Below are 25,414 nucleotides of genomic sequence, written 5' to 3'. Positions count from 1 at the left end.
GCATTTTTATCATCTTTACAGGCCTACAAAAAATCTGTGGGATTGTAACTGTCTCTCTGAAACTAAACTAATAAGCTATTTGTCCAAAATCTATCTTCCACCTGTCCACTTACTTACTTACTCAATTATTTTGAAGAGACTCCAGTGAAAGCACACATCCTATTTGCATTTAAAATTCAGGTATTTAAACTGACAGTTTAAAGTAGAGTGCAACAGTATACATTGGGAGAATACGTTTAAATTCTGAGATAATTAATTAAAAGCAACCAGCTCAAATTGCATGGGATTAATCTACAGTGACCGTTGATGTGACACGTGTTACTTTGTTTCTGGTTATGGTGCATGAGATGAATGTGCGGAGTAAAAAAACGTAAGGTAAAGCTGATAGAGGAAAGTAGAAATGGTCATTTTTATAAATCCCTTGTACTCACATTGGTATTGTGGTATGCAAAATATTTATTATATAATTTTACAAGTAAATCAGATGCCATCTGTTGTGTCATCCTACGTAACTGTTTGTCCCTCTCTTGCCAATTCACATTGTTTAAAGGTGACAACCTCCTAACACGTGCCCACCACATACACACAAACACAAACCAGTGGCTGTTGAGTATGAGGAGGATTCCAATGGGTTGAGAGAAGAGGATGATGTAACTTAAGCACCACACTGGGATCCATCTGCTGTGTGGCCGTCCCCCTGTGGCCTGACCCCATGGACGCTGCTGACTCAAGCTGATATCCCAGTTCATTCGGGTATCAGAGCACCAAGCACCAGTAGAGTTCAGATGGCTCGCAGCAAGGGTAGATGAGCAGCTAATGTGTTTTCTTTGAAGAAAACATCTCAAATGTAGCGTTGTCACACCAGAATTTTGACTTTGATACCAACACTAGCTTTTTTTATATCTACAAATATGACTATCTAGTGAAAATGAAAAAAAATTAGCAGTGTCATACCCACTGTTACATTTATGTAAAGCTGAGGTTTTAATTTTCCGTGCTTTAATATGCAGAAATAATACAGTATAACATCAGATTGTACATTTGGTCACTACTTCCTGAGGGCAGTGATTGTATGCAGGGAGAGGTTTGCTGTGTCTTATTAGATGAGACTAAGGATGCTCTTCTCTGTAGCAGCCCTAATTTGTGATTCAGGATGATGAGACAGTTCACTTTTAAATAACATCCTTGCCAAGTGCAGATTCTCAAGACTGAATTTCAGCCTTACTTATTGCCTCTGTTACATCTAATAATCTGTGATAGCATGTGAGACCAATACATTCTGACAAATAAATAATAAACATTGTCTCATTAATAGCTCTAACACGAATGGTATTTCACCTGGCAAATGCAATATGTCTCTTCAATGTCTTTAATGCCACTCTGCCTTGATGTTTAGCAGAGGACTTCAATAGCTTAACATGATTTTGACATGATTTGTTGATTTGATATTTTAATACAGAACAATATTACAAGTGTTTCATCACAGTCAAAATCTCTTGTAAATAATTCCACCACAACAGTTATTCTAGCCACTTCAGTATCCCCCCATAATGACTCAGTCCTGCTGAATAAGATATGTGAAAACATGGGAAAACCAAGGCAGAAGCGAGTGAAATGTGGTTGTCAGCTGTTGCGTTCGGATCCAAATTGGAGCAGCATGGAAAGATTCACAAGATGTTGGGTGTGTGTGTGTGTGTGTGTGTGTGTGTGTGTGTGTGTGTGTGTGTGTGTGTGTGTGTGTGTGTGTGTGTGTGTGTGTGTGTGTGTGTGTGCGCGCTGACAGTTGCTATAAGAATCAGCTAAGTGCTTCTGTCCAGTCATCACTGTTATTTCCGACTTCAAAGCCACAGTACGTCTGTGGAAAAATAATGTACTTTACTGAAAATGGGGGGGGGAGTTTGACAGTCTTGAGAACAAAGATTATAAGCAGCAGAGAGTAACAAGATTGACACTGAGAGTGTGAGCGAAACACTCAGACAGACAAAGTGAATGTTTTTTGCGTGGTGAAGTGTACAGTTCATTGTATTAAGGGGTCAGTGCAAGTGGCAATGTGAAGTAGGATTCCAATCACAGATGTACAAAAGAGGTTACCATGGAGTCCGTGTATGAGAGCAAGGGAAGGAGGCAGAGGCTAACACACTTGGTGAGAGACTGCACCATGAAGACAGAGATGGAGGCTGAGTAGGTGAAGGACATTGAATATATCCTGGTGCCTCCTGGTTTTGCTTATATTTGGGCTCATGTTTACATCGAACATAGAGGCCCCTGATTATTCGTATCCCTGTATACAGGATTCTAACATTATCCAGATTTCTGTGTCAGTAGCAGGCATGGGTTTGACAGCTCCGTATCCATCCACACTGTCATTTCTGCACTGACTGATTTCCCAGAGCAGTTGAGGATGAACCCAGTTTGGCTTTTGGCTGCCAGGACTCTGCTGCACATACCACTTTGACCGCATTTGGCTCTTACATCTGAACATCTGTAAAAGAATGGAAGATGTAACAGACGACATGCATGCCAATAGGATACAGTTTATCCTTTACTGAACATTACATTACATCTGACTGAAGTCAGACTTTCACTTTCAGCTTATACTCTGATTGCTACTGTATATAACACTAGCTGATGACACAGCTGCGCACATAGCAGACCAAGGTCAGAGACCTGGATCAAGTGTTTACATGCCACAGAATCCAGGTTTTCTGTAAGAGTACTCCAGCTAGCATATTCAGGTTCCTCAAAACCAGGATAAGAACTTAACTAGTTTCCTAAATTTTTACATGTGCAAACACATGACCAGGATGCTCCAGAAGCTTGATCACAATTGGAAAACAGGGGTTAGACAATAAAACAAGAGAGCCATAAACATTCTAAGACCCATGTAGCTCAATTTAGACCTATACAATTATGTTTTGAGTACTGATGCAGGGCCTCAGGAAGTAACTCCTAAAAAATAACATTCATATGCAACAACTTTGCTTTGCCAATCACACTTTGGAGGATGTCTACCAGGATTTTGATCAATGGCAATTTATTCGTTTTCTTTCTTGGAAGTGTGACGTTCTTATGATTCACAGAAGTTTTAGGACATATAAAACACATGATTTTTGACAACAAACACTGAGGTTTTCTTCCTGTGCCCAATTATTGGGGTTTAGTTTATTTAATAACTTTGGTTTTGTTTAAATATAGAAAAGGTCAGTGTGTCACCACTGACTTTAATAAAACATAATAACATAATACAGTAAGTGGGTGCTACCAAATGTTATTTGGTCATGAAGCTGTCACACCCCGGTAAAAATCGATACATTCTTCTCCTGACCCTGGAGAAATGTGCTTTTTGCTGAACGTATGGTTTCAGTATTGCAGCTATACAGCAGCAGTAGTCACAGAATTGTGCAGAACATCCAGGTCCGGAAGCGGCAGCTTCACCATCAAATGGAACTGGGCGTTCAAATGAAATCTTAGAAGAGTGCTATTTTTTTGCCTTGTTGGCTTGGCGTACTGAGGAAAAAGTGATTCCGGATACATATCTTTCTATTTGGAGAGAGATAAAAGGCTGTATGCACCATGGGAATACACGGGGGAATGTGACACTGAATGTTTTACTCAGCTTTTAACAGGAGAAAAAGCATCTTAAACTCCAGGCAGTGGAAGTAGGCCGATTTCTCAACACATCCGTCTAATAAACCTTTCTAGGTGAACATTTTGATTTTTAAAACAGGTGTAACTAGTGACATTAATTATATCTGCATCCCATTAACTGCAGGTGTGCCAGTTACAGGGCCCTGCTACGGCACATGCCCAGTGGCACACCCAAATGGAACGTGAGCCATTGTTACTGATATTAGTTACACCTTGTTTTTCCTGCTACGACCAGTCAAAATGTCTGCCGTGAGAAAGATTTATGCTGTTATGCTGTCTGGTTTGGTTGAGAGTCACGCAGAGGTCCTTGAGGAGATATCAGAACACCTAAATAGAGGGGCGTCCTGGGGTCCATTAAGGGGTTCCCCGGAGTTCCGGGGTTTTCATTAAAGGGTTTCAGGGTTCCTTTAGGGTGCCCCTGTGGACCCCAGCAAAATTGTGAATAACTTAATTTCACCTGTCTTTCTCAATTGTCTATTATAATCTTTGTGTCATAATTACACACTGCATATGTTTTTTTCCCTCATTTTTAATATGTTTTGACACTTTAAATGTAGCTGTTCTTCGGCGACATACAGTGCTGAGAGCAATATACAGTAACCTTTTTGTGTAGGAGGTCTGTTGGGCTCTACATCTTGGGAAATAGAATTATGTGCTTCTCGTCGAGAGTTAGATGAGAGGATCAATACCATTCTACTCTCTGTGAGATAAATAGGAAGCTACAGCCAGGAGAGTTAGCTTAGCTTAGCATAAAGACTGGAAATAGGTGGAAGCAGCTAACAGGCAACAAAATCTGCTGGTAGGTGTGTTTTCCCCAGATCTTGTTGCCCTTGGAAAGAGTGAGGCTTGCTGTTTCCTAATGTTTCCAGTCTTTTTAATAGAAAGACATAAAAGTGATATCAATCTTGTTATCTACCTCTCAACAACAAAAAATAGCAAATTATTACGTATACCTAGTCAACAGTAGCTGCTCAAATCAAATGCATACAGAGGAAGCTATTGAATATGTGCTTTCCTCATTGAATGATATGCTAACGACAAAGTCCAGGTAGTTTTAGCACTGGCTAATAATCTTCAATGTATCTTAACAGGTGTAAGCAGTTGACATACTCAGAGGACCTTCCTCAGATCTCTGTAGTCTTCATCTTCGTGAACGAGGCGCTGTCGGTGATCCTGCGATCTGTCCACAGCGTGGTCAACCACACACCAGCACACATGCTCAAGGAGATCATCCTGGTGGACGACAACAGTGACAGTGGTAAGACTTTTTACAGCTTCGTTAACAGAATGAAAAAAATATAGGGCTCACCATTTTACGAATTGCTTCCCAGCAATATGCAGCCAGTCTTTAGCCCCTGGTCTCTTAATGTATGTGTTCTGCTGGACAGGACTCAATGGTAGTCACTGATATCTTGCTATCCAATGTAGTGGTTTGATCCAGTATCTCTCTGATCATTTCCTTTTTCTATCATGGTTAACTGTTTCCTTTCTCCGAGTTTATCCTCTCAGATTGTAAATCACAAAACCTGTAGAACCAACAGTTTATCACTGTCTAGTGCCGAAGGTTTGTTTATTCAGTTGAGACAGTCACCCCATTTATCACGTTTTGTCTTCCTTGGTGGAACGTGAACTAAGGCGTCATACACAGATGAGTTAGTGTGATGTTTTGGGACTCCTGCCAGAGTAGTCAGTCTTTCATGTTATGCAGTAGTTTCTGTGCATATTTTGGTATGGGAATGTGTGTTGGTGTGTGTGTGACACAGTTTTCTGTGTGTGTTTGGTTTGTGAATAACAGTTGAAGGGACAGACAACCCCTAAGAGTGGACTCATGAACACCAGGTTTTAAAATAGCTTGACATAGGAGGGAAGAGACGGGATTGGATTTGTCTCATCCTCTTCTAAACTGCTTCGTACTATTATCTTCTTGTCGATGTGGGCACATGTTTCAGTTGCCTCCACACCATGACGCCCAAAGCATGTGACAATGCTCGGCTCTGCATCCCAAAAGCTTTCCTGTTTGGAGAGGGATGGACAGTGAACTACATTCCAGACGACATTTGGCCCTCCTTCACTTGGCACAGAATAACGGGCCTTCCTCAGGCTGGCAGAGGAAAAGGGTGCATAAATAACATACTGAGAGAAGGCTGAAAAGGAGTCACCACTGGCACACACTCCCTGCTGATGCTCTAACTGCCTATATTAAACAGGGAGTTGTTAAAAGCCAGTGAACAGACAAAAATGGAAGACAACCCTTCCTCTCATTATGTCATTATGTTATCTGCCACACACATTTTGACTCGCACTAGGGTTGAAGGACAACCCCTTTTCACTGTAAAGGCTGCAATATTTTCTGACAGTAATCAGTTTTCCAATATTTTACCTCTTCTCCATCCCATAAAATGTCATTGTTGAGAGGAAGAATAACACTTTAAACAACATTTAGATTCTGATGGTGCACAAAAACTCAACAATGAAATTGTTTTAGTACTTGGATCAACTCTGAATACTTTAAAGCTACTATAATCTATATTTTTATGTCAAGAAATTAACAAATGACTTTGTGTCCCGTGAGAGGTGTTTGCTCAAAGTGACGAACCCATACAAAATGACCATCTGACTCCACAGTTCCTCTCACCTCTATGGAATATTTTCAGCTCACTGTTTTGGTTTTCCAGCCTGCAACTTTACTATTCTGGTTCACTCTTACTGCACTCAACAGTGTTGTTTCTACACACAAAGTTACAAAACTAGTTGGTATAAACAGTGGAGCATTTAGCAGTCCAGGAGCCGGATATTCCCCTCATAATTTAGTAGAGACCAAAACAGAGCTAAATGGAGTATGAATATTAGTCGTACATTTTCTAGGTTGTCTGAAAAACACCCAAATGAATGCTAATGTTTCTCAGTATTTGCCAGATGTGGAAATAGGCAACTTTCAAATCAACCAACACATTCATCAAATCAACTTTATAAGGTGATAATAAGTCAATGTTTTGTTTGCAGTTAGTTTTTTTTGCTGCCTCCAGGTTGCCAAAAAAAAGAAAAAAAGAAATTTATGAATGCAGGTTTAAGCATTTACAAAAAAGTTAAAAGCAGAACTGAACAATAAATAAATAAACTGTGCTAGAAATTTTCATTTTTTTAATTTAGTTTTTGACAATGAGCCACCTTCATCAAAAAATAACATAACTGTCTGATCTCCTGATATTTAAATCACAAATTTGGCAGCCCATTCACTAATTAAACCCTGGAGATTCACCTAATTTGCCACATTAGCACTTCAGGCATAGAAACTCATCAAAACTGTTAATGTGAATAAAGTTGGCCCCACCCAGAAGATGTGACAAATTGAAACTGTTGCAGAGGATGTGTCCTACACAGCAGAAAGCAAAACAGAAAGCTGAACTCATGTTACAGCTCCAGCTTCTGTCACTTCATTAGTAACCTTTGCTGTAAAGCATCTCAGATTGGCAGTTAACATTAATGTGCTGTGTGCACTTCACTGACATTGTGGTACATGACGACTAGGTGTTGATGTTTTCAGTGTCCACTTGCCTTGTGCATCTTTAATGAAAGGCCAGTTTCAGGTCATGATCCGCGAACCAACTCATCCGTCAGCAGCTCTTACCCTATGTTTACCAACAGTGATGATAATTTGCGCAGATGTGAGACGTTCTTGTGAGCTGCTCTTCTCTGACATTAGACAATTAACATGCAGGCTGGACTGCTTGACCTTTTCTGGATGGCACTGTCTGTCCCCTCTCATTTAAACAAGGCTCAGTGAGATGAGCGTATGTACAGCCCCACTCACTCCTGGCATAATGAATCACGCACAAGCAGCATGTTTGCCTTGTTGCCGCAACACATTTCCTTCGCTGGGACAGCCAGTGACATTTATTGGAGGCTGAAAGGTTTATTCACAGCACTGGTTCCAGCAGTATGAACTGAATTCACAATCCCATTGATGGGCTTTAGCTTTGGGATGACCCCAACTCATTGTTGTATGCCATGTTAGCAGCAAGGAAAGGCTTAATGAGCCTTACAGGATTCAAGTCCAGCAAATACCACCACCAAATTGATAACTTAATGATTCATATAATGAAAACAGGATATAAACTGAAGACTGGCTGAGTACAGCTCATAATATTAATTTCAAATGGTGCTGTATCACTCTAAACATTGCAAACATTAAATCTGATTAAAGCTCCTGAAAAGAGGATGTGCTCAGCAGAATCGTGCAGGAAATTTTTCTGACACACTGTGACACTTGCAAATAACATTTAAAAAAAAAAAAAAAAAACACTTAATATTAACTATACAATGATCTTCATTTGTACTTCATTTGGTCCAGTTTAGCTCAGTTTTGTTGGAGTTCTCTTACTTCAAGTTCCATTAAATGTGTTTCGCCTCTAAATGAGGGACTGACTCTTCGAAACAGACAATTGTTGAGCAAGAGTTTGTCTTAGTTGCACTCCAGTTGGGACAATTACATATCACCCTGTAAGACTTTACATACAGCATTTAGTGCCTGCTTGCAGTCAAAGTATAGTGTAAAGTATGTTTACATCTGTAGAGCAGGTAGTAAAATCACCTAGCATTAGAATTAACATTAAAAGCAATGAAGAGGGACCATGAATAGACTGAGAGCAGAGAAAAATAATTTAATTAAGGTTAGAGTGTGTAGGCCTGATGGTTGTTTTCATAATTTATCTGTAAGTGATTCAGAGAAAATCAAGCGTGTGTTGCCAGAGCAGAATTTTAAATTAAGTGGATGTAACAGTGTTAAGAGTGGGTGAAGGGTGGAGGAGTCCGAAAAAATGAACCAATTTACCATCATGCTGTTTCCACTAAATGTGTGAGAGGTGAAGAACCTCCATACTGCTGACATGTTGCTACACAGATTATTTCTGCAATGCACAGGTCTACTGCCAAACCGTTCCCAGTTTACAGTGAAGGGCTTACAGTGTACTGTGGCAGAGCATATGGATGTTATTCCTGAGAAGCTGCCAGGATGAGGAGTATCATTTTATTTTTGGCGACAGTTTTTTTTTTTAATTTAATGAATATCGCATTACTTGTGGTGAGACAGTTTACCTGTTAGGTAACTTCTCTAGTCTGCTTGTAATCAATCAAAGCGATCAAATTTCAGACCTCTTCCCATATCGGAGTCTGAGACAAGTCCATAAATCCATCCCTAGAAGATGTGGCTTGTGGTTTGCGTAGCAGACGTAAAACTCTTTTCTCTGAATGTAATCATTTCCCTGTACCAAACTTTTGTGAAGACACAACAAAGCACAACTGACAGGATATTTTGAGGCTGATCTTACTGAAAGTCCTGTGGGTTATTTTGGATACAGGTATACTGCTAGTTAATGAGCACATAGGAGGCAGTATGTGGGAGGACATAATTCAAGCTTTGCAGCATGTAAGTGGATTGTAAGGCTTTGCCACAATTTAAATAATTTAAAAGCATGTTCAATATCCCTCTACCATCTATCCCTAACACAGCAGTACCCATAATCTTCCATGTCACCAGAGGAATTAATGGTGTTCCTCGCGCTGTCTACTATGTATTCATTTTAAAATCCTAGTATGATGGATAGTTATTTATCCTCTGTTACTGTATGTTGCACTGCCAGTCCTTTAAAAAGTATTCCCTCCTCCATAACTCTCCTCCCATGGATGCAGTCCAACGTTTTATTTCGTAGGATCAGAGGGAGGCCCATAACTTTTCTCCTTCCTAGCAAAGCCCAGTAATTATTACACTCTAATTGCTTTTATCATATTGTCGCTGCAGGGTACGCTGATGATGAAGGAGTCCCAGTGCACAGGTTTGAAACCCTCAAAAGTGCAAATAGAACCAAACTGCAAAGGTCTTTGGTCCCTCAAAAGAGGCACAATGCAGCAACAGTGGCTGATCCAAAAGGGAATTCAGTGAAGATTAAACTCATTATTCCTAAATTATTTTACGTGACATTAGTACTAAAAGCTAACAGTCTGCTCATTTGCACTCACCACTCTGAGTGGTTTTATACTAAAGGATACCAAAGACATGAAAGAGGTCCAGCTCTCTCTGGATTGGGAGCAATTTGCCATTTAAAAGACATTCTCTATTTCTACCTTTTTGTTTAAGTTGCATTGATCTTTTTCTTTTGATATGTAACTTCTTAGGGGTGGAAGAGGTCACTCAACACCAAAGGTTCCTTTGCATAACAGTTATCCTATATCATCTCAGTTTGTGAAGATGAAATGGTCTAAAATCATGACTTCATATAAGACAGTGGTGGAAGAAGTACTCCTTTACCTGAGCAAATTTAACTAAACTTAACTAAAAGCGCCAATAAAACAATGTAAAACCACTCCATTCCAAGAAAAACTCCTGCATTAAAAATCTAATTTAAGTAAATGTACAGAATAATTATCAGCACAATGTACTTTATAAAAGTAAAAGTATTTTACTGATGTATTATTACCTCAAACATTATTATATTTCTGATACTGATGTATTAATGTGCAAGTGGCATTTGGCCGACAGAGCTAGTTTTAACTTCTTTATATACAGAGCAGTAATTTAGTACAGTGATTCAGTGACTCAGTTGTTTTTACTTGGTGTCATAGGCTAACGTTTGTTTGTGTCAAGGGTCACTGCTTCCAAATTCACCAACTATCTCTGCAACAGTCACCGCTGTATTTTAAGACCTTCAGCAAAGAAAAACCCGAGAATCGTGACAATTCATCCCCTCAGTGCATCTCCTCCTTTTTTACTCTCAGTGGCTGACTTTTGTTGCAAGCCAAAGTCAGAAGCTTGGTCTGGATGCTGCTCAGTTTGCCACAAGCATCTTTATTAATCTCTCCCTCAGAAAGTGGAATGTTAGCAGTAACCCAGAGGAGAAGCTCAAACGGCCATCTATTGTCCAACGAAGCACAGACAGCAATTTGTGCAACTGGCTGTTAATCCAGCAAACGTTGTTTCCAGTGATGACAACCAGCGTCATCTGTGAGAGCGGAGGAAGTTACAATCCAGTTGGAATAAAGACGTCAGCAGAGGAATGCATATATGCATATAGTGACACTGTATAGCAACCTGAATTGTAACCTTGAACACTGTCACATTTAGACTGATCAAATAAATGCTGCCTTACTTCATTTATAGTGTGATTTAATGCAGTCTTACGGCCCCCATCAGTATTGTATTCCTTTTCCAAAGCAATAATGGGTCGCTGAACAAAAAATTATTATTATTTTATCATTATTTTTTCCTCTCACTATTTGGTGCTACCACCATGTATGTAAAGTTGCCAGTTACCATCACTGTTGGACTTAAAAAAGTTGTAACAGTAATGTGTTACTTTTTTCAGTAATGAGTAAAGCAACTCCCCTTCGCTTTACAATTTGGGGGATGGTTTGTTCGGCGTCATACTGGGAATTTGATGGCGGGTTGATATGAGTTTTGTCTCTACGAGTTCAGTGGACAGACTGATCCGATACTCGGGGCTTTGATTCCAAAAGCACAAGTTCAGCATTGCACAGATCGAGGCCAGTATTTATAAAGAAGAGAAAGGCTATACTCTCTCAGGTAGCAACACACACTACCCTTGTTTTTTGCCACGTTTGACCCATAATAAGACTGTTGCATTGACTGGAAGTAGACGTTATTGCGCCAACAATTTTACCTTACAGAGAATGGTAGGAAAGTTAATTTTGTCCCTGAATCTCAGAGTTCTGTAACTCCAGGTTAGAAAACTGAAATTGTGGTAATTTACATTCAGGTGTTGTCCATAGCATCCTAGTTAGCTTTTTCGTGCTGCTCTTCATTTTGCACACCAACTTGCAGAAGCTGTTTGCTGTTGCGCGTTCAGTCTTAAACTATGTTAGCTTGACACAGGGCATTGAGGTCTGGAAAGGGACTAGCCTCTACCAAAAGAGGAAAAATGTAACTCCCAATAACTCCAAAATTATTTTAATTACATGTTGTTTCTACGTAGCAGGCTTGCTAATGTTAGTCACTTGGATTAATATATTCAGGTGTTGGTTTTGGTCAGAGGTTGTGTAAGCCAGCTTCACTGGCAGGATGAGACTAGTGGGGCTAATGTTAAGCTAGCTATTAAATGTCTCCAAACCGTAAGATGGCTGTCTGTTAAATGTAAAGTATTATTTTCCACTTCTGCAAGTGCTAAATACAGAATATGTGACATGTGGGTGTGCAGGCTTTGGAGTTGCTTAAAGGCACCTGTGATGAGTAACAAAAGCATAGTTGCTTTTGCTGTTGTTATATAATATATAATGAATAATTTATTACATTTTTCAGGTAAAGTGCCAAACATTGGTTACCATTAAGTGTGCACTTCTTGAGCTAAAAGTGTAAAAAAAAAATCGAACAACATCATAATGAACACTAATTTTCATTAAGGTCCTGACACAAAGACTAAGAGGCCAAAACTATTTAACATTAGCTCTGGGTTATCTTGGAAACTCTTTGTCATTTACTAAAGCTGCCTGGTTAATGATCTCACGCAGTCATTTGGAAGTCATTTAAAAGAGGATTCTCTCTTATCTGCCCTCTTTCAGTGGAGCTGAAATTCAACTTGGACCAGTATGTGAACAAACGCTACCCAGGCCTGGTAAAGATCGTGAGGAACAGCAAGCGGGAGGGCTTGATCCGAGCCAGAATACACGGCTGGAACGCGGCCACGGCTCCTGTTGTTGGCTTCTTTGATGCCCATGTCGAGTTCAACACTGGCTGGTAAGAAAAGGTCATTTTTAACACGAAACGGTTCTAAACTGCTTCTCTGTCCTTTCTCACCTTTGCCTTTGTGGTTTGCATTTTATGTTTTCTGCGCAGAGGGATGTCATTTAAGATTATTAACGTTGAAATTTGCAGTTTACTCTGCCCTAAGCATTTTGATATACTGCCAGGCCAATTCTAACCGAGACAGCACCTTTCAGCAATACAATCCTTATTATTAGTAGTGGTTTGTTGTTAATAGCTTTTTTCTTTTAAATTGTAAGTACTGGGCTTTAGTTAGAGCCGAATAAAAAGACATCCCAATTTAAACAACACTACCTGTCCAGCGTATACACACTTGACAAGAGAGAGTCAAACACTGTGAAAGGCGAGAGCGAGTGTAATTAAAGAGGGAGCTCAAATGTTGAGCATTTCAACATTATTTTACTTGCAGGCTCTGGGCTTATTTTGCGATATGAAATTACTTCTGGGGGTCTCAGTCCAATGTCTGCCTGCTGCTTAAGTTTACCAGCAAACAAGTCATTCAAATAGATGTAATTGGCACCTAATTTGAGCCTGTCATGCTGTCAGTGTCTGAAGATGAAGTGTAGCTTGTTGTCCCTGGGAAACTGCCTAGCAAACAGGTGGGGTACAAGAAGAGATGAAGGAAAAAGAGGAGGGATGAGGTGGAGAGCAGAGAGAATAGTTTTGGTTATAGATTGTTTACAGTGTCCCTGGATGCAGTTCGGCATTTTTGACTTTCTAGATATTAGGGGTGTAAACAAATATGAGTACATTAATCAGATCACCTAATGGACAAAATTCGCCACACCACTTCTTCTTATGGTCATAACTCAGTCAAACAAAACATACAGACATCGTGCACACACTTCCAAAATCAACAGAACTCACTCTTCCCTGTGGTGGCAAATGATGTCCAGTGTCCGAGGAGAAATGTCCATACATCCGTTTAGAAATCACAGAAAAAGGCTCTCCTCATGGCTCATAACCTTCAGATTCAGATGTAATGCAGCTTGTTGTCTGTAGAGTGTGAACAGGAACTGCTAGTAGCCAAAGCAAGATGACTTTCCAACACACATATTTGCCAAAATGCCATCAAACAGACTACAGGCTAAAAACAGGACTTGTAAATAGGTTACTGTATTCAGTACTCAGGCATTTTTTGGTTCATGCTCAATAATTTTCATCAAGTTTGTGGTGCAGTTCAGGACAAAGCCTGATGCTGGAGAGTTGCACCTTGCTTGATTTGTCAGAAGACAGATACTGATGAGCTGAAGTTAGGGAGTGCCTGAAAAAAGTTTCTCATTTTTAAAAAAATCTATACTTTAAACCAACTTTATTTTCATATACATCAATTTTTAAATTATATCCCAATGTTCTATTTTGGCCCATTTTTTGTCATACCTAGCAGTCACAGTTACAAAGCTTTTATTTAAACTCTTCTTTCTTTTTTCTTTCTTTCTGTCTTTCTTTCTTTCTTTTGATGATGGGGTAATATACAAATCATGATATTATTTGATTAATTTAGGTAAACAGTTAAAGTACTATTATAATGTGAGCAGATTAACTTATACATGTACCTATGAGGAGTGTAAACGACAGAAAACACACACAATGAAACAGTCTGGATGATTTCTAACAACTTCCTATGTAGGCCTAAATACAAACACAATACAAATACAAATATTTTATATGAAATGAACAGATACACACACAGATAGTAGCTTTGTATTACACCCCTACTAAATACTGCCATGATAACAGATCAGGCCTCACAACTTGCAAGTGTGTTTTATGTTTATGTATTGACGGGTATAGTGTATAAGAAGCTCGCTGTGTCTCTCTTGGTTTATTAAGACGACATGAAAGCACAAAAAGTCCTAAGCAGTGTGACCCTGCTTATGATGAAAAAAGCATAAAAAATAGTACCATGGATTAGTCAGCCACCCAACACCATGACTTTGTGACCCTTACAAAGGCATGATTTGATGTACCTTGATTGTTGCCTCTTGGCGGACTGTTTTCTAGCGTGAATGGGAACTGGAGAGCTGGAGACTGTGCAAGGCAGGCCACCAACAAGCACCACTCAGGGAGAAAGTTGCATCATTGCATAGGTGCATTACTGATGATAACTGATTCCCCTGTTGTTTCCCTCATCTGTTTCCCCATCTGTTCTTGCTCAAAAATAGACATGCCTTTCATGCCCCCACATAACCCATTCACCTCTCTATAGGCTTTTTGTCAATTCTCATTCCAGCCCCTCACCATCCCTCCCGTTGTACATGCTCAGGCTGTGTCGGCAAATTCCCTTTGAGTTAATTCACCTGCTGCCATCATGGGAATTTCACACGATGGCTTTAGATATGCTTGCTTCAAAGAGAAGTAGAGCAGAATCATTGTGATTTTTCTACAGGTAGATGTTGGGTAAAGGGACATACAGATTTGGGACAAATTAAAGGAATAACCTGAATAAATGCATGTAGAAACATAACGATGCAGATGCTTCCACACAGGAGAACGGCTTGGTACAAATAAGCAGTTAACATAAATTCATGCTTGGTGGTATGTATAAAAATGCTAAGCAGGACCAGTTGACTCTGATTCTTTATCAAGATGGCAGGAGGAAAAGAACTAAGTGACTTTGAAAGAGGGTTCATTGTTAGGGCACGGATGGCAGGAGCTTCAGTCACACAGACTTGCATTAGTGCAATATGTAAGGAAAAAAAGAAAAACAACTCTTCCTCAGGTGACTGAGACAGTCAATGCAGGACGTGATCAGTCTGTGTCAGTAAGAACAGTGCACCAACAGTGACAGAGAGAGGAATATTATATTAGGGTTGTGGTGCATAAAGCCCTCATTACAAAGATGAATGCATGAGTCATCCTTCATGTGTGGTGTACACCAAGAGAACAGTACAGGCCTGAATGCTTGACCCCTACAGTGAGGGGATCCAGTGGCTCCGTTATGCTGTGGGGGGTGTTTGCTGGCATGGTTTGAGTCCACTTGTCCCCTTAGAGGGATGATTCACTGCAAATCAATACAAAGTTGTTCTCAGTGATCACTTTTATCCTATGATGAAATATTTCTATCCTGATGGGAGTGGTCTCTTCCAGGATGACAATTCCCCAGTCAATAGGGCACGGGGGGGGCGGTCACTGTATGGTTTGATGAGTATGAAAAGGAAGTGAATCATATGCTGTGGCCTTTGCAGTCACCAGATCTCAACCCAGGTGAAGGCCTATGAGAGATTTTGGACTGATGTGTTAGACAGCGCTCAGCACCACCATCATCAAAACACCAAATGAGGGAATATCTTTTGGAAGAATGGTGTTCATCCCTTCAGTAGAGTCCAAACACTTGGAGAATCAATGCCGAGGCGTACTGAAGCTGTTTTGGTGGCATGCGATGGCTCAACACTTTACCAAGACACGTTATGTTGGTTTTTCCTTTAATTTGTCACTGTCTGTAGCAATGAGGGGTTGATAGGCATCTTCAAGAAGCTCGTTTGTGCTGCTTGGATTTCTTTGTGTGTGTCAGTGTGCTACTGTATGTCTGCAAAAATTCTGTGCTGGTCCTTTATTCAGATAGAATCACTTGTGGTATCGACACTATCTGTTTGTTAGAACTGAAGCTCCCTATTTATCATAATATGATTTTTCACCATGGCACATACAGTGATAAGTGAGATGGATGGTTCCGGTAGATGTTGTTGTGAGTCTCCCTCAGTGACCTTGTACACATTTCCTGTGCACACTGAGCCAGAGACAATGCTGCCAGCTCTCAGCTGCAGCCCTGTGATTTATTGGCATGGCTTTCCCCCTGGAGTGCTGTACATCTGCAACCGAAATGTATTGCTGGTTCGCATTACTGTTAAAGCAAGCATAATTGTATCATACTGTATAGTGCACTTGACATCTGTTTCCCATTTCCTCACACCTTGTTGGTGTGTAAGGAGTTGAAAAGCGAGCACTTTCCACCAGAGGAGTGATGGAATCTGATTTCCACGGCTTTGCTCTTCTTTAATATGAGGATATGAGATCGTTGCCTATCATTAATGCAGTATTGCATCAGCCAAATGTTCACAATCCATCTCCTCTAATGCTTTAAATCCATCCATCCCTGAGACAGAGGATGTCCATTCTGCTCCAAACATGACCTGGTTCCTTCTACATGCTCTGTAAATAAACAGGATTAATGGCAGGAAATGGGAGTGTGTTGTAATTAGGATCCACTGTATGGCACATTTCAGCCACACGGCTGCAGAGAGGAGGTGCAGGGAAATTGATATTTATTAGGTTTTTGAAGCCCCTACACAGTCGCAATCTCGGGTTATTAACAATAAATGATTAGCAGTGTAGCAGCTGTTCCCTGCTGAGTGTGTGCAGGAGATAAGATTGTCATTGCGGGGAGGCTGTAATGAAATACAGATGAATGTTGAATCCTCCGCTGCTATGTGACCTGGTGAGTTTATCTAAGAGTAAGACAAACTGGTGGAATTTATAAAAGTAGGAAACGGATACATTCGTATTTGATATCAGTTCCTTTGTTTATATCATGGAGTTCTCTCTGCTCATTATGCCATGCAGGTACAGTGGTATTATCTTCAATTCAATGGGACATAAATTTAGGCGTTGTTGAAGGTTGAGGAAACATTTTTCTTAGTAAAAGTAAATCCTGTCTTGTCATGTCGCTCACTGTGTCTGGCAGTACGCAAGCAGCCATACTGAGTGCTTCACAGAGCACAGGCCAGGCAGACCTCTGAAACCACAGAAGATTTTTGCAGGCTTTACATTTGTATCATATCAGCCACGTCCTGAAAGAAGGCATTTAGACATAGTGTGGAACCTAACATTGCACCGTAAGAACCTTTTCCTGTTCATGCTTCTGTATCCCACTGTCCACTTCAAGAATACCCTGATGCCATAATTAATTGAAATTCTGCATGGATACCTTTGCTTTCCTTGGACTTTGCATTCTATATGGGAGGAAGGTGAATGGCCAATATTAATATCTGCTCTACATATACATGAGTTGCTCTGTGAAACAGCCAGGCAGGAGGACTGTGGACAGCCTCACAGATGTAATCTTCTTAAAAATGGCTAGAAACTCTGCAGGCTAAGATTCTGCATCATGCATCCAGAGCAAACACAGATTAAGACTATCAAAATTCATTTTAACACTTTAAAACTATCTAAATGGATCCATACCACAGTGTTAATTTAACTCTTTGTGAAACATTAGTATGAATGAACAGCTAACTCTTGACTTTTTGTATGGTCAAAAGTTTACAATCCTCAACACTAACCTGATCACAACACTACTGTGCATTTTTAGAAGATACCTTACAGTGTAACTATTAATTATACTGGCATTACCTCCATATTAAGACTGTATGGTGTAAATATGGTTACGTAGAAATATCTCATCATATAAACTATACTAAAAAAGTGAGGTTTTTTTTTTTTTGTTGCTTTACAACACATTCTATTTTAACATAGACCACAAAAATTGAAATATGTGGCACTGTTTATTGTGGGATATAAAGCCTACGTTCATGTTAAGTCTTTATATATGGTCATTATGTCATGTTCCTACTGGCTTCACAACCCCCAATCCTGTTTTAACTTTAATAAAAACTTTAAGATGTGGTCTTAACCCATTAAAGCCCACTAAGCATTTACATTAATGCACCAGGAAAGACAGAAGGGATGTATGTGTACTTATACTGCATATAAGCATACTATATAAATCTGCGTGAGCATGTTGTATCTAAAAATATAATCACATTAATACCAATCCACCCATCTACATGTACCTTTATATATTAATTTCATCCATTGCCTTCATGATTTCACTTTATGTAACTCAGCCATTTAGCCCATCTCAATTATGAATAATTTTCTCCATGCATATGTTCATAAATTTAATGACATGACTGTTCTACTTAATCTTAAAAAAATAGTACATAATCGTAAATAATCTGATGGATTCACTACTCTGTGGAATTTCTGCATCTGTCTGCATCTCTTCTCCAAACTCAATTTTAGCCGCCATCCCATGTATGTATTGAAGTCAGTTTAAAGGTGGTTAGCTTTATGATAGCAAAATGAATACAGGAAATATAAAGTGGAAGTTGCAACATGAGCAAATATCATATCTGTCTCAAAATACATGACTTACCAACAGGAGTTACAAGAGAGAAAGTAACACCTACTTCTAATGAAGTTTTGAAGAAACCTAAAAGAGTCGAGAACATTAAGTGAGGTAAGTAAAGATGTGCTGTCATGTTGCCAAATTTAGAGTTTAAAATACCTAGCTATACTGAAAAATAAAGGTCGAATTTAAAAAACTGAATGCAAGTAGATTGTTGTTGATAGCTAACGCTCTAAGCAGTAAGCTGTTAACTGCAGTTGAGATCCAGCAGGTTTTGACTCTAAATCACACCAAGCGAGATATAGATGAATATCTGCACGAAAATACAACATTAACACTCACAAGACAGCTTTTTCACTTACAGTTTAACAATTAAATGGGAACTCCACAGACTTTACACATCAAAGTCTGTTTACAGGTGTTGGGGCGTACTACTGCATGTGTGTAAAAAGTTGTAAAGGGCCTTTTGTGGCTGAGGGAGGAGCTGTGGGAACTATAATAAATCGCCTCAAGTGATGTCACTTGAGTCAGCATCATTTGAGGTCTGAGGACTCCAAATTAGATAATGAAAAAAATCTGGGTGTGTGGCGTTAGATAGATGTGAGTCTACCAGACCTCGGTAGCCTGCTTCTCATCTGTGTTCGAGGGTAGCAGCTGAAGGATACACTGGTGGCTACTAAGATAAAACAGCCAAATCTTCAATTGAACTGTTGGTGGCTGAGTTGCATCATGGGTAATGTAGGCACCATATTTTGATGAGGAAACAAATGCATGGAATAAAAAAGACTATCTCTGGTACTGCTCCATCATTTGTGAAGGTTTTCCACCAGAAATAGTGCTCTCCTCAAGGCGTTGTGCTGTCCATGTTCATTCTCTTTCATAGGTTATTTAGTTCCTGAAATTTACAGTACACCAAAATTATATTTTTTTCCCGCATGGGTAGCTCACGTGTTCTTCTGCGTTAAGGCCAATGCAGAATTAAAGGAGATTTTATTTTAGGCACTGAGGCCCTTGCTGCCCTTGGGGCATAACTCTGAGCGTAGCTAGATCCCATTATCTGATAATTCCCTGCTTCAGAATCATTCCCAGCTTGAGATCCATTAATCTGGAAAATTTTAATAAAAAATGTAATCTCAAAGGGGAGAGCTGCAGGGTTCTATATCAGCACTGTACAAAGGTAGGACAGATAGTGAAACATCCTCTGAGGTTGCTGTTTTGAGTAAAGCAGCTATAGATTGAGATTGTACAGTGATACATATCCTGGCTTGTGACACACCATTCTATTTGTTTAATTCTGCGAAACACGTGCACATGCTGATGTGAAGCGCCACAATTGTGCTGGCTATTATGACAGACAAACAATGAGCCACGAAGAGTTAATAAATCAACAATATTGAATGAGTCATAACTGGAAGGGGCACACAGAGAGGGCCGGTAAAGGGGCAGTCAGGGCTGGTAAATTGATTTTTTGACGGCCCACTGATTCCGCGGTCCACCGGGATTGTCCCAGTGGTCCTGATTGCCACTCTGACAATGGGGAGAGGAATGAAACAGACTTGTCTGTCAAAACCAGATGTGTCCTTGTTTCCAGAGCGTCTCTATCTTATCAGCCTCATGGATCCCTGAGGTACAGCAGCTGCTGGCTTGCTCTGGGGTGTTTTGGGGTTCTCAAGGACGCAGGGAAATTAATGGATGATGTGCAGGGGGAGCTTCAGAGACAACACAACCTCAACTAACCACGTCAGGAAAAATCCTGTGTAAAAGGTTAACGCAAAGTCTTTATTCCAGCACACACTCACATACTGTACACCGACCTTCAGTCAGCTAGGTTTACTCACCCTGTCCAAGGTTTCAAAAAGAATTCACTGTATTGCAACCTGCAGCAGTAAAAATCACAGAAAAAAAATTAATTCAGGCCATTTATCTTCAGAAAGTTATTTTTGAGGTTTAACTGTCAGATGTGTCAGATATATTTTATTGTTTTGCATCAAAGAGAATATCCAGCTGACATCAACACATCTGTACATCCTTGATATGAGGATGTAGAAAAGGGTAAATAGATCTAGTGTCGGTTCTTCATGTACTTTGATTTGTTTTTATATTTATTTTTCATATAGACTAATCAGCCAGCTAATTTATGTAACACGCATAACTGTGGAAGACAAAATGACTGTATTTTCATTGACAGTGAAAGTATGGATATTTGGGTTATCACAGTCAGCCATCTCCCCCTTTTGATAGATGAAAGTAATCTGTCGGAATGTGGAAGCGGTTCAGTATCGAAACACTAGTCTGAAATTTGTTATGAAAATGCTGTGCAAGCATAGATGTATTAAGAGAGCTGGATACAGTGCCACCACTCAGCCTTACTGCCAATTTGTCCTTGTGGCCACTCATGGTACTGCAGTGGGGAAAAAAACCCAGAAATAATTTACCCCATAGACCACTATTATAAAAGAGACGCCTGTTAAATGTTTGACATGGACACCTCGAACTGCAAACAAGGTCGCTTGTTACTACTTTTATTAAGAATTTTTAAACCACTAAGGATTTTTTATTTTTAAAACATTGCCAGAGCCTAGGAAAGTGATTTTAAAGGGTGTGATGTCATTCCAAATCTAAAGTTTATGGTCTGAGTAGAAATGCGCAGGTGTGGCCAACAGGAGAACAATAAAATGTAGTTGGCACACAAGGCCAAAGCAAACCAAGGAGCAGAAAAACGTTTTGGCCTACACACTGTGCAACAACTTTTCATTAAAGTGAATGTCCACCATTTTGGAGTCTGGTATCAGGTTCCTATAATACACCTATGGCTATGACCCTATAGGCATCATTACTTGCTATCTTATCTTTATGAATGAACAAGTATGCAGTTCATAGTTTCTGGCAGTCTAAATATGTAATTTAATTAAGATCTAAAACAAAAAATTGTAAAAGTAGAATTTTGGCTAGGAAACATATGCAGTATGTACCAAGCTCAGCCAGCAAGACATCAGCTGTACAGTGCAGGCAGCTTTTTTGGTCTTTAATGATTGCTGGTTGGTTCTTTGTTGATTTGCAGGTGAAGACATCTAGCCAATGCCAATGGCAAATTAATGATTAAATGCTCAGTGACCAATTTATTAGGTACACCTGTACAATTTAATGTGATCAAATACAACTGGTGTGCCATAAAGTCTACTGTTATGATGCAATATATTGTTCAGGGTTGACACTGTCACAGAAGTATCTCAAACATATTTAAGTCCATTTGAGGGTTATAGTTACGGGTGTTGTTGCACTGGATTGCATTATATTCAAATGTGTTTAATATTCTTCTACCCTCACATGTAGATAGGAAAGACAATAATTAGAAATACCTCTCAATATGATGTAGTCCAGTACTACTTTACCTTTTACTATGACCTCAATCATTAATAAATATTTGAATTTACACATTCCTGACAGTGTCGAACTGAATATATATCATATATTAAAGTAGAATTTATGGCAGAGAATCTGTGTTCAATCACATAAAATGTAGGGTGTATCTAATAAACTGAATGTATTTTTAAAATGTGATCATTTCCACAAGATCTCTCCGCCATATTTGTTAGCAAAGGCTGGTCAGAAACAGTTAAAAAGTATGCCATATAATATTATTGCATAAGTTCATAAGGAATAGATCAACATTTTGGGAATATGGGAAACTGTTTCGGTAGAGAATGAGATGAGAAGATCGATACCAATCTTGTCTGTACAATAAATATAAAGCTGAAACCAGCAGGCAATTAGGATATCTTAGCATAAAGACTGGAAATGAGGAAACAGCTAATTTGTATTGGGCGTTTGCATGGTCCTTACTGGAGGTTATAGTTACCCACCTTTTTATCCACAACTTTGGTCATCAACAAAGCCAAAAATTAAAGAAGAAAACTCTCTAAGATATATTCTGTAACGGTAACAGACAGAAAGCGCCATCTGCCTGCCTCCCAGAATTGCAACTGTAGTACTTTTACCAAGCACTCTCACATTATTAAAGGTAGAGTAAGCAATTCTGGAGAAAGACTGTTGATATGTTAACTGAAGAGCAAAACAAATACACCCCTCCCTTCAGTGCTCCTTCGGAATCTCAGCTCACCAAATTGATTGCTAAGGCAATGACACAATGGAGGAATCCAGAGCTTCTTAACAGCGTGGAAGTGGATACTTTTGCTCATAGCTGAAGCAAAACAAACCTTTTAACATAAAATACAGCATCCAAAATACAACAAAGCAAAAACTAGTGAGAGTTAGTTGTGCAGATTTTTTTTTTTTAAATACAGTCCTCTCTCTGCAGAAGAGGGGACCAGAGGTTTGTAGCTAAGCTAACAAGGAAGGTAACATTACCTGGCATAGCATTTTGAATTATACATCCAACCAAATAAATCCACTGTGCTAGCAAACATATTTTTAGGACTTCGTGACTATAAAACCCTTCACATGTTGTACGGACAAGTACCATGATATAGATTAAACAACAGCACAGCAAACTGTCACTACAGTTGTTGCTGTGAAGCTAACATGCAGAGAGAATGAGACGGTTTCCCAGAGCAAGCACAGCAGCTGCAGACAGCGATACACAAAACTCTCCTGCTATTATAGTTAACATCACATTAACACCTTATTTTGCAAAACTAAAAGGTAAGCCGAATATCTGTGAGCAAGTAATTTAATGTTACCAATCTCACAAATGTGACACAGGTACCTGCTTGCTAACTAACCAGTTGAAATCAAAAACGTTAGCAAGCGGGACAAAACAATACTGACCTGTTAGCTCTGTGAAACATTGCAAAACTAATGTTTTACACGCCTGTCAAGCAGAAACAGAGCAACCTCCGTATCTGTGTTCATGCCTATCAACTCTAGGAGTTCTCTTCACCATAGTCAGACTGGCCATCAGGACTAATGGGAAAATTCCCCGTGGGCCATCGTATCAGTTGGCTGGTGGACTGTCAAAACATCCCTAAAAGTTTTAAGTTTTTACCTGCCCCGTCAGTCTCTTTACATGCTCTCTCTGTGTGCCAGTCATTCCAGGTGGGGGCCAGTCCCAGCATATAAATCAAGGGCTGAATTTCTTTCCCAGTCCGACTTTACAGTCTCCACCGTTGGAAAGCCTCACCGATGTTAAGGCGGCTCTTCGCCCTTGCCTGATCATTGCACTTCTATTTCAATTTTTGTTCTTCTAACCTTCTCCTATTTGGTTGCTTCTCGGCCATCTCTCCTTCTTGATAATGTGATTTTGTTGTGGAGTATACGCCACCATCATGCTGTCACAGGTTCCATTTGCTCGCCTTCACATCGCTGCCGGTCTCTCTTCTGCAGTCCCAATGAATCACATGCAAAACTCCACATGGCCTGGCAGCAAAGGAACAGTAGACTGGTCCTTCTCTTTCCCCAGGTAATCAATAGATTGGCACTATCCATTAGCATGTGCCAGATTTTCCGTCTCCCTTGCTCCCATCACCCCCTTTCCCCTAACTCCCCATTTCTTTTCTTCTTCCCTTGCCCTTTGCACAAGCACAAACTTGCTGATTGGCCGGAATAGTGTTGTGTGGCTCGTTCAGAGCCACTTTGTTTGTTTCCCATTTACAGAGCCAGGGCCGTGTAGGAACACCAGATTTTTTATCAGCACACACACAGAACCAACAGCTAGTGGACCGTGAGGAGATATTCACTGAATATGATGAAAAGTGTTTTGGATTAGAATTGCTTACCCCACCTTTAAATGATTTTACTGATATCACCCTATATAGTTCCATTTGGAACCATTTACTTTGTACTTTTTGTCCCGTACCTTCATGTGATAAGTTGTAATTTTGCTTTTGGGAGATACATGGGTTTGATGTTTGATGTAGATGGGGGCGGGGCACAGAGAATAAGAAAGTCAGTGGGTGGGGAGATACAGAGAAAGTTCGAGTGTGGGAGTGTTCTGTAGAGATACATTTATCATTTTATAATTTCTGCCTCTTTTTTAAATTCAGAAGTATATCATGTGAAGAATTGACTTAGGAAGGGTTGCTTTGAAGATATGGAGGCGATCATCTCGCTGCATGAGGAAGATTATAAAAATGTAGCCAGTGCCAGCAGCACTTCAGCTTCTTTCTCCACCATATGGATCTCAACACCAAATTTCCCCTAGCCAAGGCTTTAAATAGCAGAGGGAGCTGTGATTACTGTATGCGGTATCGTTGGAAAACCATTCCAGGGACCAAGAGACACTAGCACCAAAAACCAGGAGTATTTTGTCTAACCAATAAGTCATCCTAATCGACATTAAAGTTCCTACCATAGCTAATTGTGGCCTCTTAAGACATATTAACAAAACTGCTGAGAGCATCTGTTACTGTAAGGAATGAGGAGAACTCTAAAGAGAAAAAGGTGGGTTGATACTTTGCTTCGGAGGATGTCACATATTATGATCATTGGATGAGGAGTTTGGTTTGTGTTGGTGTATTAATCATAAGTAAATACACCAGTAATTAGTAGTGGAAAATACAGTCCCCAAAAGGTGTGTAGCTCAAAACAACATTTTTTGAATTTACATTTTAAAATGGTATTTGCTGAAATTGTGTGGATGAAGGACTAAAAATTTGCATGGACAGTTACTGTCCCATACTGCTCATACTGTACTTTTGCCCCCATTGAAGACACAGCAGTGCTTTTTTCCAGTTAACGCATATTAAATTGCTTGGTTAAAGGATAAGCAATGATGATACTCAAAATGTTTGTAATTTCAATAAATGCTATAAAAAGACCCAAACCAACAATGTGTAGGTCCATCTCTCAGTACTTAAGATTTAAATCTTTAAAAACAAGTCACAAATACTGTATTTGATTTTTTATGT

General features: G+C 39.7%; 1 protein-coding gene across 3 annotated transcripts in view; it reads left to right on the top strand.

Moving 5' to 3' along the window:
* The window catches only part of galnt9 (polypeptide N-acetylgalactosaminyltransferase 9), an 89,980-nt gene that overhangs the window by 17,721 nt on the left and 46,845 nt on the right, over nt 1-25,414 (top strand). For 2 of the 3 annotated variants that reach the window (XM_040155576.1, XM_040155577.1), the window contains exons 3-4: nt 4,740-4,906; nt 12,217-12,391. In XM_040155576.1, the coding sequence (XP_040011510.1) occupies nt 4,740-4,906; nt 12,217-12,391 (342 nt within the window). Of the gene's footprint in view, nt 1-3,997; nt 4,087-4,739; nt 4,907-12,216; nt 12,392-25,414 lie in introns of those variants that run through there. The other variant, XM_040155578.1, reaches the window with a different exon arrangement.

The sequence above is a fragment of the Xiphias gladius genome, chromosome 19, assembly GCF_016859285.1.
Source record: "Xiphias gladius isolate SHS-SW01 ecotype Sanya breed wild chromosome 19, ASM1685928v1, whole genome shotgun sequence".
NCBI classification, from domain to species: Eukaryota; Metazoa; Chordata; class Actinopteri; order Istiophoriformes; family Xiphiidae; genus Xiphias; species Xiphias gladius.
Note: the sequence above shows the minus strand (reverse complement) of the source record. Positions and strands in the feature narration are given on the sequence as shown.